At 42.3% G+C, this 15,305-nt stretch overlaps 2 protein-coding genes across 3 annotated transcripts; one reads left to right on the plus strand and one right to left on the minus strand.

The window, feature by feature from the left end:
• Positions 1–858: 858 nt before the first annotated feature.
• LOC116224665 lies at positions 859–5,541 on the plus strand. 2 transcript variants are annotated; one of them, XM_031585143.1, is made up of 6 exons: positions 859–942; positions 1,491–1,539; positions 1,849–1,896; positions 2,321–2,446; positions 2,771–2,805; positions 5,291–5,541. In XM_031585143.1, exons 2-6 carry the CDS (start codon positions 1,503–1,505, stop codon positions 5,405–5,407), a joined length of 363 nt encoding a protein of 120 aa, XP_031441003.1. In that variant the 5' UTR covers positions 859–942; positions 1,491–1,502; the 3' UTR covers positions 5,408–5,541. The 2 variants fall into 2 exon arrangements, with proteins under 2 accessions (XP_031441003.1, XP_031441002.1); XM_031585142.1 differs by having other exon boundaries at positions 892–942; positions 1,150–1,539.
• A 4,738-nt stretch (positions 5,542–10,279) lies between these two features.
• Positions 10,280–12,458, minus strand: LOC105890068 (secretory phospholipase A2 receptor-like). The gene is made up of 3 exons (XM_042710530.1): positions 12,062–12,458; positions 10,729–11,082; positions 10,280–10,287 (listed from the first exon to the last, which is right to left on the minus strand). Exons 1-3 carry the CDS (start codon positions 12,324–12,326, stop codon positions 10,280–10,282), a joined length of 627 nt encoding a protein of 208 aa, XP_042566464.1. The 5' UTR covers positions 12,327–12,458.
• Positions 12,459–15,305: the final 2,847 nt, after the last annotated feature.

A 15,305-nucleotide genomic window follows, 5' to 3' on the forward strand; every position in this document is an offset into this window, starting at 1 on the left:
ACACATACATAATGCACAAACACAGTCAAAACACTCACATGCACACGCACACACACACACACACACACACACACACAACCTACCCCCACACACATACATACACAAACCTATAATGATTTTTGTTCACCAGTCTGTAGGCTTGACCTCTCTGGATGTGTTACCTTCACTATCAGCTTTACAAAACCACAGTGAACTTGTTTGTTTCTAATGTTGTATACATCTACAAATGATAATGATAATTACCCTAACCCTTAGATAACTACCCTTACCCTAACCCTGACTCTTAGAAAACTACCCTAACCCATAGATAATTACCCTAACCCTTAGATAACTACCCTAACCCTAACCCTTAGATGAAGTGTCTTTTAGATGAAATGGAGGATTTATACGTATGACAGGAGGCTTGTCTCTAGCATGGGATGGAGGATTTCTACATAGTAAGACATACATGAGGGTTCAGGTTTTAACGATAACAAGGTGATGAGGACTTTGATTTTTTTATCATCATTATGCCAAACATATGAACTAGGGACTGTAAAATAAAGGTTCACTTCACACTGCTGTTTGTGGAAACACACACACACACACACACACACACACACACACACACACACACACACACACACACTCTCTCACACACACACACACACACACACAGTCACACACACACACGTACACCACGCCCTCTCTCCTCTAAAGTCACTCCTTTAGTGTTCATCAGACGAGTCCACTCCACTAACTCTACACCCCCCCCCCCCCCATACACACACACCACACACAGACATACATACACAGTCACACTCACTCACAGTCACTCCTTCAGTGTACATCAGATGAGTCCTCTCCTCTATCCTACACACACACACACACACACAAACACATTCACACAGACTCACACCATGGCGAAGGACTCCTCATCTGGCCTGATTCTCTACATGATGGGTGAGTACTCAACAATTAGTGATAAATAAATGTAATTAATATCACTCAGTGTATGTCCAACATTTGCCATTTCATATTACCCAGTCAAAGTAAATGGGAAAGTGTGTTCATAATGATCATGTTCAGTAAATCATGTGTGCTGCTACTGTGTATGTTGGAAATCAGAGTAGACTTGTGTGTGTGTGTGTGTGTGTGTGTGTGTGTCAGGTGTGCTGGTGGCTGTGTTCTCCATGTCCATGTCCACCTCAGTGGTGGTGCGTGAGGGTCAGTCGGTCCAGTTGAACTGCTCACACAGTTCTGTAGAAGAGACAGGATTCACAACGATCACTTGGCTGAGACAAACCAACCAGTCAGCTCCAGTCTCCATCCTTAGTATTCACTGTCGGACTGTTACTGTCAACCGTCAGAGAAATGAGACATACCGTCTTCAGCACCTCAATGGATTTAATAGCAAACACATGAACGGAACTATGAACAACACGACCTCTACGTTAGAGATTAGAGATGTGAATGTGTCTGACTCTGGGCTTTACTACTGTCGCACACAGCCAAAGGAACACATGATCTATCACAATGCAACCTACTTAACCATCACAGGTAACCATCACCTATCTTTCTATCACCATCTTTCTATTTCTGCATCTGTGTGTGAGTGTGTGTGTCTGAGTGTGAGTGTGCGTAAGTGTGTGTGTGTTTGAGTTTGTGTTTGAGTGTGAGTGTGAGTGTGAGTGTGAGTGTGAGTGTGAGTGTGAGTGTGTGTGTGTGTGTGTGTCTGGGTGTGTGTGTGAGTGTGAGTGTGTGTGTCTGAGTGTGTTTAAGTGTGTGTGTGTGTGTGTGTGTTTGAGTATATCTAGGTATTTGGATTCAGTGATAGAAATCATACAAATCTGTGTGTTTCTGCTCCAGCTTCTGTAGATGAGGTTGAGCCCGAGCCCTCAGAGACAGTAGAGGATGGTATGTGTGTGTTGTGTCATTCAACACATTCAATTATGTCCTAATAATGTTCAATAATCTTCAAAAATTTAGATATCCTTCATTTCAATATCCCGTAATTCACTTTTACGTAAAGTATTATTTGACTACAATGTGACAAGTCCTCGTCTGAAATCTCATATTTTATCCACTGCAGCTGCATGAGTGTGTTTTGTGTTCCTGCAGGGCAGTTCTGCGGTGGGATGTGTAGCTGCATGAATGTGTTTTGTGTTCCTCAGGGCAGTTCTGCAGTGGGGTGTGTGTAGCTGCATGAATGTGTTTTGTGTTCCTCAGGGCAGTTCTGCAGTGGGGTGTGTGTAGCTGCATGAGTGTGTTTTGTGTTCCTGCAGGGCAGTTTTGCAGTGGGGTGTGTGTAGCTGCATGAGTGTGTTTTGTGTTCCTGCAGGGCAGTTCTGCAGTGGGGTGTGTGTAGCTGTGGTTCTGGTTCTTGGGGTTCTCAGTGCTGTTCTCAATCTGGTGCTTTTCATCGTCATCCTGACCAAACGCAGAGCTGCACTCAGACAGAACACAGGTTTGGGTTTTAGGTTCTAAGTCCAGTAAACCAGTGGTGCCTAAACCACTCAAAACTCTAAATCCTTAAACTCTGTGGATGCAGTCATGTGAAGGGCAGATAAACCTTTTTGTCATTTTACTGTTTATATGGCACAATGTCTCCAAATATGTCGCTGAAATACACCCGTTAGCACGCAAGCTAGCTTCTCTCAGTGCCAGTTGTGCTGTTGTTGGTTCTTGCCAGGCAAGGCTGCTGGCTTTTAACTAGTTAGTCTCAGAGACTTTCAGAGATCTCCATACTGCGGCTTTGATGCAAATAATCTTCTCTTGTTTCCCCATTCAGACCCTGGTAATCTAACAGCGTCTCCACCTGAGCAGGTGAGTTGGATTAGCCCAGTGAGGGATTATGTGTTTGGCTGCCTGGCTCCCTGACTGACTATTTATTTATTCTAATTGACAGCCAGAGGTGTAAAAAGTACTGAAATGTTGTACTCAAGTAAAAGTACAATTACTTTGATGAAATTTTACTTAAGTACAAGTAAAATTACCCATCTAAAAATGTACTCAAGTAAAAGTAAAAAGTAGTTAATTTAAAATGTACTTTAAGTAAAAGTTACTTAGTTACTTTCAACAACTTGATCGGGGCCGCTCCTATATAGTTCAAAAAAGGACAAGGGGTCATAAATCCAATACAAAACTAGTTATTTTTAATTAAAGGAAATCTTTAGAAATATAAGTGCAATGACATTAAACATGTCAAACATTAAACATTAAACTGTCAACACAACATTTAAGAACTTTTGGGAGGACATGCCAAGACATGAACACATGACAGCTAAAATAAAAAAGTTAAAATGCCCGCTGCCCCACTATATTAAAACTTTGGTTACTTTACTTGTGTCCACCTTTAGAGCATTAGTCTACAAACTTCTTGTTGAGTTTGAGCAGCAGCTGATTTGCAAGGTGTGTAGAGTTCATCCGGGCTCGCTTTGCAGTAAACGGCAATCCAGCACAGCCGAAGAGTCACTCGCAGGCGGCCGAGGCAGGTAGGCCAGTATTGAGTTTCAGGGACAGTTTTTTGATATTCTGAAAGGAGTTCAGCAGATCCATATTGACTGAGACACAGGCTAGGTTCCCTTCTAACTCCCCTGTACCTTCTGGACTTCATTGAGGAAAATAAATCATCTTCATCTGATGAATGTTGTCCAACTTGCTTCAGCCCCTACCATCCGGTCAAGATGTTGTCTGACATTGACTAGACCTGTAGAATGACAAACAACAATTCTGACCATTAAGTATTGAGCTGCCATCAAGAGTGCATCTATAAATAGCTACTTGAGATGACAGACCTACAGTATATATACAGAATGATAACATTATTTTCTATTTCTACATGCATCATAATTCATAATCCTAAATTCTTGCTAACCGAGACCCCTGAGCATGAACATCAAAGACGTGCACGTTGCAAAGCCACCACATCGTGATAAATTCGAGATAACGACATACACATTGACATTGACTTGTCCAACTGTCTGACAACGATGGTGTGCGCATTCACATCGTTCCTGTTTCAGGGCATGGGAGGCAGCCAAATGATTAGCCTAATATCAGTTTATGCGGTGTATCTTATTGCTGATGACTGATCTGAAGTTTTAACACAATATGAGAGACTGAACATAATAATGCTATGAACTGAAACGAATGGAAGACAGGAATGGAATTATTATTAGTCTATTGGATGACGGCTGTTAACAGAAGGATGGGTACATGAGTGTATAGCTAGCCTAGCTAGCTACTATAGTTGACGTTAGCATACTCAGGGTGGTTGCAAGTGCTAGCCAAAATGAGGCTACAAGTGCCATGACACGCATATTTTGCTTATTGTAGCAAAGCTAATAAACAACAAAAACGCTGTCTGAACTACTAATGGAAAGGGACAAATACTGTACTTACCAACACATGCTTGCGCAGATTTGAAGATTCATTTTTATAAGCAGAAAGTTTTGTCTGGCGGGGCAGGCACAGCTTACACAGCATTATATAGCTGTTGCCTCTTTTAGGTTGGAAGGAAAACTGCTTGCTGAGTTGTGGATACGGGGTTTCTTCATCTTCTTTAATTTTAACTTGCGGAAAGTTCGGTGCTTCAGCTTGTTGGTAGTCTGCACTATCATCTTCCTCCATCTCTATCTCTCGTGACTCGACACCGGCGGCTTGCCTCGACTCTATCATCCTCTCTATGCAGCATCCACCACTGCAATGAGAATTGTCGTGCGCGATTCCCGCCTTTCGGTTTCCTTTCTTGAACTACGTTATTTTTTTTACTCAGTAACGGATGTAATTTCCAATGTAGCGAAGTACAATACTTCAGTCAAAATCTACTTAAGTAAAAGTAAAATTACCGATTTCAAAAACTACTTAAAAATTACAAAGTACACAAAAAAACTACTCAATTACAGTAACGTGAGTAAATGTAATTCGTTACTTTACACCTCTGTTGACGGCATGCCAGTATTTGAGTGCCTTAACTGTTACAGTAAGAGTTATGGCCAATGCGTCACTGTTAAATGTTTAATATATTTAAAAAAATTGTGACCCAAAACTGAGGTGAATGTTGTACTGTTACACCCCTAGTGACAGCATGACATACGTGATCGTTTGACTGTATGACTGTGACAGCATGACATACGTGATCGTTTGACTGTATGACTGTGACATCATGACATACGTGATCGTTTGTAGCCGTGGTTTTTGTCTAACTCTCTGAGGTCACAAGGCCAAGCAGAGTTAGGAGTTGTGTGACGCCACGCCGGTCTCACAGCTAAAAATATCCTTTTTGTTTTGTGTATTGGTGTTGCTTCAGGTTCAGGATTCAAAGTCTCTGACCTATTCAGCTCTGAGTTTCAATGCCAAGAAGAAGAAGAGAAGGAGCAACTTCCAGACCGACAACCCACCCGTCATATATGCTGCCACTAGATAAACGGCCCATGTACACAAATGGCCACAAATTAACAGCAGTGTAACATCAACAGAACAAAGATTCCACAAACTCACATGCACACCTGTTTGTGTAAAACACACATTTGTAGATTGTTGCTTGAATGTTAAATAAATAGGTCCTGTGTTAAAGAATGTGTGTGTGTGTTTTCTGTGTGTGTGTGTTTGTGTGTGTGTGTGTTTGTGTGTGTGTGTTTGTGTGTGTGTTCCATACTGCAATACCAGACATACTAGGCTTGCTTTGGTCGTGGCACAGGCACCATATTACAAGTCAGTTTACCACCAAAATGTTTTAATTTGAAGGTAAAATTGTTACCTAATGTTGCTTTAAAATTGTTGTGTGTGATTGTTGAGAGAGAGGGCACAGGGTACTTGGCATAGTTGGAACTTAACGCCGAAGTATGCTTCTGCATAGAATATATGTGACAGTGGTACAGGAGGTAGAGAAGTCGTTTAGTAATCAGAAGGTTGCTAGTTCGATCCCCTGTCGAAGCATTCTTGAGCAAGACACTGAACCCCTAATTGCTCCTGATGTGCAGTGTGCCATCAATGTAAATGTAGCCATCCTTGTGAGAAGGTGAATTCTCACTGTGGCAATAAAAGGGAGAATTGCCCTTTAAAAGACACTCCCCCCCCCCCCGCAATGGTTGGATCTGGGCGTCCCCACGAGTGGTTGGCTCCAAAAGCAACTAATTGGACTGATTGTGCCCTATTCAACAGGTGCCTCATTTTCACTGATTTATGCCCCTGTGTACCCTACACTGATTTATGCCCCTCTGTACTCTACACTGATTTATGCTTCTGTGTAGAATCTACACTGTAGGCACAACATAGGATAGTGTAGCCATGCGCCTGACGTGCAACTCCCCATAAATGCAACTACATGTCACAACAAAGCATACAGCAACAACTGTGATTGGCCCGCTTGCCTGACATTTGGGGGTGTATTGATAAAGCCTAGTAAGCATGCTAAAGACACCTCACAAATCAGCATATACATATTATTTGTTAACAATAATTGGGTTATCAGATTGTACAGTATATATTCCTCTGTGAATAAAAGTCAAACAAATCACATTTTATATACAAAAAAATATATTGTCAAGCTTAAATATCATCACGGACTGCATCATTAACTGTTTGTGTCCTTTAAACATCTCTCTCCTCCGAGTCCTGCCTCCAGGCGCCATTTGGGGTGATTGTTGTTGGACACACTTCACCATGTCTGCTTGTGTGTATAGGCTCCAGTACTAGTGTTGATGTAATATTGTCCAGCAGGCTTTGTCCAATGTCAAGTCTCTATTTGATCATGTGATGAGACTATACAATATAGCTAGTTTAGGCGCAAAATTTGAACGCCAAGACCGACAGGCTGACTGAGCACAGCCAGAGGCACAGCACACCTGCAAGCCGAACGATGCCTTTCAAACATAAAAGTGGTGATGCATGATATGCTTTTTCAATGGACAGGATAGACAGCCCATTCAGCCTCTCCTGCTCCATGCTGCCCCTCAGGTAGAGGTAGGTCAAGTTTCAATTTGGAAAAGGATCACTCGGCCACTGTCACAGATGTCAGAAACAATAGCACCGAAGGTGGATGTTACGGAGTGATCAGGGGCGGAGATCCCATTTCATTGTAGGGGGGGACAATACATGGTCAAATTTCAGAGTGTAATTCCCGGGGGGGGACATGAATTATCTAAACAGCATTAAATGTTCTAACACGAAATATCTATTCACAGACAAATAATGTCCAAAGTTCAAGAGAACTTGATGCTCAAAATAAGTTATAAAACAGCTCGACAGGGAATCGAACTAGCAACCTTTAGTTAGCTACCTCCTGCGCCACTGTCACTCCATAGTACAATACTAGCATAGTTCATGGACCGGAGAAAAAGATGACATTAATTTAACTTAAGATAATTTAACAAATCTGGAGAGGCACTGAGATGTAGACCTACGTTTATTAACTAGCATGAACCTGCCCTGACAGGACAGTGTCCTAGACTGTCTGGCTAGCTATCTTAACTGTGTTAATTACCGGCATGCGTGTGTTATCGGCAAACGTTCACGTTGTCATGCCAATCCATTAATAAACGTATGTATACTTGTGCATATCGGATTGGAACTTCGTAAATGTAGTTTAGAAAAAAAAACTTCTTCTTTACATGTTCTTACTGCGTTCGAGAATGAGGTAGATATCTTTACATATCGTGTATCATAGCGGCAGCGACAGGGGAGAGAGGAGGAAACAGTCTGACAATCTGACCGTGTGCTACTGGGCTGATTAACTGAAACACGGAGCTGCCGGTAGCCCTGCCCGTTGGAAACAGCATGTGAACCAAACCACTTAGAGGAAAAGGGGGAACATGATTTTTCAACACTTAAAAAACACATTTTTTTACGTCTATAATTAGCACCGCTTGTGTCGTCGTATTTTCATTTATTTTTTAAATTCAAAACAATTTAATTTTGTTTTGTTTTCAATGATTGTTGGGATCTCCGCCTATGGGAGTGATAATCCACAATCAGCATCTTGGCAAATTGGGAGACTGAGGACTGCTGAGCAAGCGCTGCTCTAAATCAGGCCCTGAATGAAAGGAGTTGTGCAGGAAACGTTATTGCTATGTCCCTGTTGTAGTGGTCAGACAGACATTTTGCCTTGTCATATAGCTCATCATCGCCTACGAGCTGATGACCACTACAACAGGGACATAGCAATAACGTCTCCTGCACAGCTGCTATTATTCAAGCTGTCGTGCCCCTATTTAACAGGTTGTTAAAATTTCGGAGTCAGGTCGCCGCCGAGCGCCTGTTTTCGTTGTGTATGTGTTTTTCAGATGTGGGTAAAGCTGCTGTGTGTGCCGCCGCACCAAATCGTGGCTTTCATCAGTGTTTTTAAGAACGCTTCAGCACTTTGACCGTCTGTTTACGCTACCGTGTGTCAGAGTGCTATCCATGTTTCTGATAGCTTTCTCTTTGACCTGTCTACTTTGCCAATACAATAGCCGAAGTAACTCATTTGACCGTAAAATCCAACACATTGTTGGTAATATATATATATATATCATACACATATATATATATATATATCATACATATACGCCTAATGTGTGTGTGTGTGTGCGTGCGCGTGCCCAATTTTTGCGGCCGCAAGCGCTTACAAAGGGGAGGGGGCCTTTTACATGTCCAAGCCCAGGGACCCATGGTTTCATAATCCGTCCAGCTCAGTTAGTGAAACCGCACAGGGAGCCCCGAACATGGTCACGAACAACAAATGACGAACACGGCAAAAATTACTCCTCAACCTTGACTGAAATATGGTATTATGTGTATATACAATTGTGTTGCATGCTTCACAATGATTTGTTTAATAGAAAATGTTAATTACAATCAACATTTATTATCATTTTCTATGACACAAGTCATTGCGAAGTAGCCTATGCCATAGTTCAAATGATTAAATAGTTCAAATGATCCCCCTGTGCATTACCTTGGTTTCGGCCGTTGGAGGAGTTTTGATGGTTATGCAGTGACATCTACTGGGCAGATAAATGAACGCAGTAGGGAAAACACATTTATCATCTGATTTAGTGTTATTTTGTAACAGGACATTGTTTTGTATTTTTCCAAAGGATGATGACTCACAGACAGTGTTGACGTGCATGTGTGTGTGTGTATGTGTGTGTGAGGGTGACGTATTAAAACCATGCAACTTAAATGATATTTCTGTATGAAGCTCCAGGCCTATGTCAAAATCAAGAAAACAGATAACATAACTAGCCCTGAAATTCATTGAACCGGCTGTGAAGTTAGAGTTTTAAAACGTGTTAAGTCTGACTCTTGCGTGATAGTTCCAGAAGACAAACCATGGAACCGCTTCACACACGCAATCCCACCAATCGTTACTGAAGCATCTCCATACAGGACAGTGGAAGCATGTCATTGGTCAAACTTACACTTCAGCAGCTGTAAAGTGACTAAATACACTCAACGCAGCATATCTGCCACGTTATATAACCCAGACACCATGCACTGGGTAAATATAGATACATGCTAAATGTATTTCTGCAAAAGCAAACATCAGAGCATCTCTTTTCATGACCAGGTTTACTCGTGGTAAGAAGGGATCACACACGTCATGGGAGTGGGAAAAAGTAATTGAATTCAGCACTACCTTTGAGCAACAGAACAATAGCCTAACTGCAGTATTTCATTCTAATTAATACTTGTTGATAATACTTTTATGGTTTATGTTAACTAATGCACTAGATTTATACCAAGGACATCCATGATCCTTTTATCAGGTAAGATAAGGTGAGGTATCCAACAGTTGATGTGTGTGTCCAATAAGTTCACAGACCACAGTCATGCTGATCAGAAGGATCTTTATTTAATTAATATCAAATAACAAAATTAGACTTAGGATAGAAAAGGTTTGTGATCATAGATCCAAGGCTCACAGGTGTCATTCAGTTTGAGAAAAGAAAAAGTGTCATTCAGTTAAGAATGACAGAACAGGGGTAAGACTACACTACACACAGTTACATTAAGAGATTCACAATCTCTTTTGAAAATTACGTGGTCAATCATGACTGCTTAAAATCCCCAAAACACAGGATGCATTTGTAGACAAAAATACAAAAAGATGAAATAGATTAATGCAGGATAGGTAAGTTACTACAATGGAGTCACATTTAATATCTATAAATGTTAGGTGAGTAAATATACATTGTGACACATAGAAAGACAGGGGTTTATCACACACACGCACACACACACACACACGCACACACACACACACGTCCATAGTGAGACAGGAGTTTGGAGGCTCCGGGCAGAGGAGGATCCAGTCCTACTGATCTGTAAGAGGAAGAAAAAGTTAATCACACACACACACACACACACACACTTATGTCCATAATGAGATGAAGCAGACACACACACACACACACACACACACACACACGTCCATAGTGAGTTAAAGCTGACACACACACACACACACAAACACGAACTCATGTCCGTAGTGAGATGAAGCAGACACACACACACACACATACACACTCATGTCCATAGTGAGATGAAGCAGACACACATCACACACACACACACACACACATACACACTCATGTCCATAGTGAGATGAAGCAGACACACATCACACACACACACACACACACACACACACACACACGCACACACATACACACTCATGTCCATAGTGAGATAAAGCAGTCACACACACACACACACACCAGACACACACACAATCATGTCCATAGTGAGATGATGTGGACTCACCCTCAGTGGTGCAGATGAAGTAGTGTTTGTCGGTCTCTGGACGCACAACCCACTCTCCCTTCCCATCTCCTCCAGACTCCACTGACCCCACTCTGGCACTCTGGCAGTCCTGCCCTGTCTCTGGGGCCCAGTTGCTGTAGCAGAACGTCTCTCCGTTGACCCAGAACCAGAAGCCCAAGTTGCAGGAGTGGCGCAGGCCCAGCCACACGTGAGTACTGGAGGCTCCTTTAGCCCGCCCCCTCACCCAGCGCTGGATCTGCTCGGAGGTCACAGACACCAGGTCCACATGGTGCTCTCTGCAGTACTGCTGCGCCTCTTTCCAGGTCTTATTCTGACAAACCAGAACCAGTTTATCTGGAGAGAAAAGATAAAGGAGAAAGATACAGATCCCCATGTCCAGCTCTGGAGTCCTCCTAAGATCCTCATTTTATCTGCAGTAGCATAATGTGTAGAGTGACCAGATGTACAATTCACAAAGAGATAGTAAGGGCATTAAGAGATAGTAACACCATTGAGACATAGTAAAACCACTAAGACTAAGTTCACCAGCCCCTGGGATGAGCCCCTTTAATTTTTTAACTAGGTAAAGAAATTATCCACAAAACAAAATAGTAGCTAGTAGATATAAGATAGTAACACCACTAAGATGAAGTAAGTCCACCAGTCCCTGACATAGCAGATAGTAAGTCCACTAGGCTCTGAGATAGCAGGCTTTAGGTCACCATCACATCTGATTGTTCCCATCAAGTAGAAGAAAAGAGCGCCCTGGTGACTTACCCTCATAGCAAATGAAGTTTGAACTATGCTGACAGCCTGCATCGTACCACTGACCACTGGACATTTTTTTTATTTCAGCGCAAATCCCATTTGAATTGTCGCCATTATCAGGTTCTCCAGTTTCCCAGTGGCGGAATGAGGAGGTGCTGCCATCTGACCACTCCCAGGCATCTCTGAACAGGCCAATCCAGGCTTCAGTGTCAGACCCTAGGATTGTCTGTATCTGGTTATTCTCTGTCTCATTCCTCACACTGGCCAGGTCTGTGTGTTTCTCTCTGCAGTATCTCTGAGCATCTGCCCATTTCTTATTAGAATCAGTAACCAGCACATAAGGATGTGTGGAGCTTTCCCCTGTGGTTATGCATGTGTCATGGTTAACTGAGAAACAGCACAGCTTTACAGTCTCAACTAATGTGAGTGCACATGAAGACACAACAAACTGACAGGGAGACCTGCACAGTCTAAGGTAAGAGTTAATGAGGTCATAACCAACTGATTTGTTTTCTTGCATAGTTTAGCTGCCTGTATTCAAGAGTGAGTAAGTACGTTTTCTTACCATCATAGCAGATGAAGGGCTTGGTTTCGTCACACGTCTTACTGTGCCATGTCTCATTTCCATTTCCTTTTCCTTTCATCAGAGCGCAGTTCTTATCAGGTGCCTGGCCTTTCCACTTCTTGAACTTTGCCTCATCCTCTCTGTAGAAATCCCTGTCAGCCAGAGACCACTGCCACTTAGGACTGCTTCCCTGCTTCAGCCCAATCCAAGCATTTGCAGCATTTGCTTCATTCTTTGTGCTATTTAACATCTCCATCTCCCTCATGTTGTCTATGGTGGCGAGGTCAGTTAACTCCTCTTGGCAGTAGCGCTGAGCTTCTGTCCAGTTCTTATTTACCTTCACCACATGGAACTGACGTGGCACACAGGAGGAGAGACTGCACAGACCTGAGAGGAGAGGATAGGAGAGGAGAGGTGACTGAACAGATCTGAGAAGAGAGGAGAGGAGGAGAAACTCCACAGACCGGAGAGGAAAGGACAGGAGGAGTGACTGCACAGACCTGAGAGGAGAGGAGAGGAGAGCCCAGATCTGACAGGAGGGAGGGGTACACACACACACACACACAAACATCTGAATACACACAGATCCACACACATGGAGAATGAACATGTCCACACACACTCACAGACAACTGGGCCTGTCGATAAGCACACATAAACCCGAACACATATAAAGTACAAATACGAATGGACACACACACACACACACACACACACACACACACACACAAACACACACAGGTCAAGAGCAGACTGACCTGAGAACAGCAGTGTGGTAATGAGAAGCAGAGTCATCACTGAGGGCCTGAAGAGAGAAGATCATTTAGAGACGCTGGAGATACTGGCACACGTCACACAGTGAGGGAGATAAACAAAGTAAAACACAGCATTTGGTGTTTCTGACACACATCACACACACTCACACACACATGAGGTGGTTTTTCAAATGAGTTCACAAAGCAATATTTTGAAAAAATGAAATGGAAACAGACTTTTACGTTAAGTGAGTCAAATGACACTCCACATTCAAAGACATATAAATGTTCAAATCTGACAAGACAGTTCTCAAGTCGAATCTGGTGCAAAGAGAGTTGTCCATTGTCTTATCACAGATTGTTTTGGATTCGGATTGACGAAATCTGAAATGTTTTGTAGCCATGATGACTGAGAGACATGTAACATCCAAACTGCTTCTCACTCTGAAGACACAATCTATGTGGTGTGCCAGACCATCCACAAAAACACAATAGCTAACTAACTTGTAAAAGTAAAATAAACCATAAAAATTTTTTTCATTTTTTTCATGTATTTCATACAAACATGTCTATATAACCCAGTGTCAAGTTGTGTTTAAATGTTATACTCAAAAAATAAGATTAAATGTAGTGTGTTGGATTTAGGGGAATCTATTAGCAGAAATGTAACCCTATCATCATTCAAACAAGACCTCAAAACCCACCTCTTCAAACTCGCCCTTCACCTGCTAACCCCTGCTCCCTACCCTCCATTAGATGACTCATTCCGCACAGCTTCTCCAGATTTCTTTTTTTTTACTAAAATTAGGGATGCACGATACCACTTTTTTACAAACCGATACGAGTACGAGTATTTTTATTTGTGTACTTGCCGATACCGAGTACCGATACCGATACTTCTTAGATTTGGTCTCCACGAAAGTGCAATTCATTTGGAGGCAGATTTTATTTTATCCTCTGCAGATTTTGTCAAGCCTATAGTACAAAATTAACAGAAGGCTATCCCAAGCCAAAAATAAACAGAGCTTTCTGGTTTTAACACACAAAAAAAGCCTTCAAACAGACAATATCATCACATTAGACAAAATGCAAATATAACCAGATAAAGGCAATTCAATTTGCTGCATAGTTAACAACACAGTCTGCTTAACAAAAAGTGAACAGAACTATTACTGGATTAGCACAAGAGCACATTTCAGTTACAAAAGGATCAGAAGAATCTCCTGCTCAAGTACACAAACAATCACTTAACCTATGTGGCACAGTCTTTCTCTCTACCTCTCTCTCTCTGTGTGTGCGTGCGCGTTTTTTTCTTTTGCAAGACGTCAGTTAAGATTGGTTGCTTCGGTCTTGCGCCACTAGCATCAGTGAACTCTGTGTACTTAGCACTATGGTGCGTCTTCAGATGTTTAATCAAATTGCTTGTGTTAAACAGAGTACTTTCCTTTCCGCCCCTCGACACCGTAGCAGTGCAGATCTTACACTGTGCCTTACTCCTGTCGTCGTCATTTATCTTAAAATGAGCCCAAATCGCCGTTAAGGCAGCACAACGGAATTGCTAATCGCTAACGAGATGCTAGCAGCTAAATTTAGCGAAACCTGTATACTGAAATACTTTGACACTATGACAAACTTTCCTAACACAGTCAAACATCAAGCGAATGCAACACAAGACGGCAAATAAGCTACTTACTAGTCTGGCAGAGAATGGTAGGACAGGTAGGACAATAAATCACATTTTGTGTCAGCATAGCCCGGCCAGTTTGATGCAGTGAAATACTGATGAGTGGTATCGGTGCTTGGTATCGGCAATTCAACAACGAGTACGAGTACGAGTATTTTAACGAAGTATCGGCACCGATACCGATACTGGTATCGGTATCGGTGCATCCCTAACTAAAATGTTCTGTTTGTTTGTTTTGTTTGCTCCTCTGTCTTTCTTTTTTTTGTCTTGTTTTGTTTGTCTTCGCCCTATGTAAAGCATCTTTGAGTACCAAGAAAAGCGCTTTATAAAATTAAAGTATTCTTATTCTTATTCTTATAGCATTCATGATACAAACCATTTTGCTTTCGTTAACTTAGACAGAGTCCCTCATGTCATTTCTGCCACTGTGCCCCCCCCCCCCCCCCCTCCATCTTTCTCTTGGGCCGGCCTCAGGTAAGTGGGCCCCCTCTTTGAGCTGGATTCTACCCAAGGCTTCTTCCTGTTAAAGGCATTTTCCCTGCACTGTTGCCTTTGTCCAGGCCTTGGGTGTCTGTGTGTGTGTGTGTGTGTGTGTCTGTCTAGGCCTTGGGTGTCTGTGTGTGTGTGTCTGTGTCCAGGTCTTGGGTGTCTATGTGTGTGTGTGTGTGTGTGTGTGTGTGTGTGTGCCTGTGTCCAGGCCTTGGGCTGTAAAATCCTTTCAGACAATGTTCATTTTTAATGGTGCTATAGAAACACAAATAAAATGTAACAAAATGTAACTGAACTTCCTGTTTAACTGTAGCAC

This window comes from Clupea harengus, chromosome 18, assembly GCF_900700415.2.
Source record: "Clupea harengus chromosome 18, Ch_v2.0.2, whole genome shotgun sequence".
Taxonomy (NCBI): domain Eukaryota; kingdom Metazoa; phylum Chordata; class Actinopteri; order Clupeiformes; family Clupeidae; genus Clupea; species Clupea harengus.